At 70.1% G+C, this 455-nt stretch overlaps 1 protein-coding gene across 1 annotated transcript in view; it reads right to left on the bottom strand.

Moving 5' to 3' along the window:
- Positions 1-272, bottom strand: part of RPL23A (ribosomal protein L23a) — a 1,989-nt gene extending 1,717 nt beyond the window's left edge. The window contains exon 1 of the mRNA XM_005425434.1: positions 138-272. Coding sequence (XP_005425491.1) covers positions 138-162 — 25 coding nt within the window. The 5' untranslated portion in view covers positions 163-272. The remainder of the gene's footprint in view (positions 1-137) is intronic.
- Between the last annotated feature and the right edge of the window lie 183 nt (positions 273-455).

Here is a 455-nt window from a genome sequence, read left to right as displayed (position 1 = left end):
CACCTAACACAGCGCCGGAACCCTGCGCCACTCCCCGCTTCGCTCAGCCCGGATCCCCCCCACATACACCAGCACCCCGCGGGGTCCCACACGCCGCCGGGGGACCCCAACCCAGACCCAGCGCCCCGCGCCCTCACCCTCCTTCTTCGCCTTGGGCGCCATCTTGGCCAGGCGGAAGCCGAAAGGGGTCTCCCGCTCCGCGCAGCACGGGCTTATACCCCCAAATCTCGCGGGAGCAAGACGGAATCCCCACCACCCCTCCGCCCTAACTCTCGCGATATCTTTGGAGCATGCCGGTAGTGGTAGTACTCATTAACGGACTCCTGCGCGCACGCGCAGCGGTGTCCCGAGCGCCGTAGGGCGTCATGGGAGTTGTAGTCTGGCACGCTGCTCTCCCTCCCCGCCGTCGTGGCGGGGCGGGACCGGGGGGGGGCCCGGGGGGGCGGGGGGGTTAC

The sequence above is a fragment of the Geospiza fortis genome, unplaced genomic scaffold (assembly GCF_000277835.1).
Source record: "Geospiza fortis unplaced genomic scaffold, GeoFor_1.0 scaffold425, whole genome shotgun sequence".
Lineage (NCBI taxonomy): Eukaryota > Metazoa > Chordata > Aves > Passeriformes > Thraupidae > Geospiza > Geospiza fortis.
This window is presented reverse-complemented; position numbering and strand designations above follow the sequence as displayed.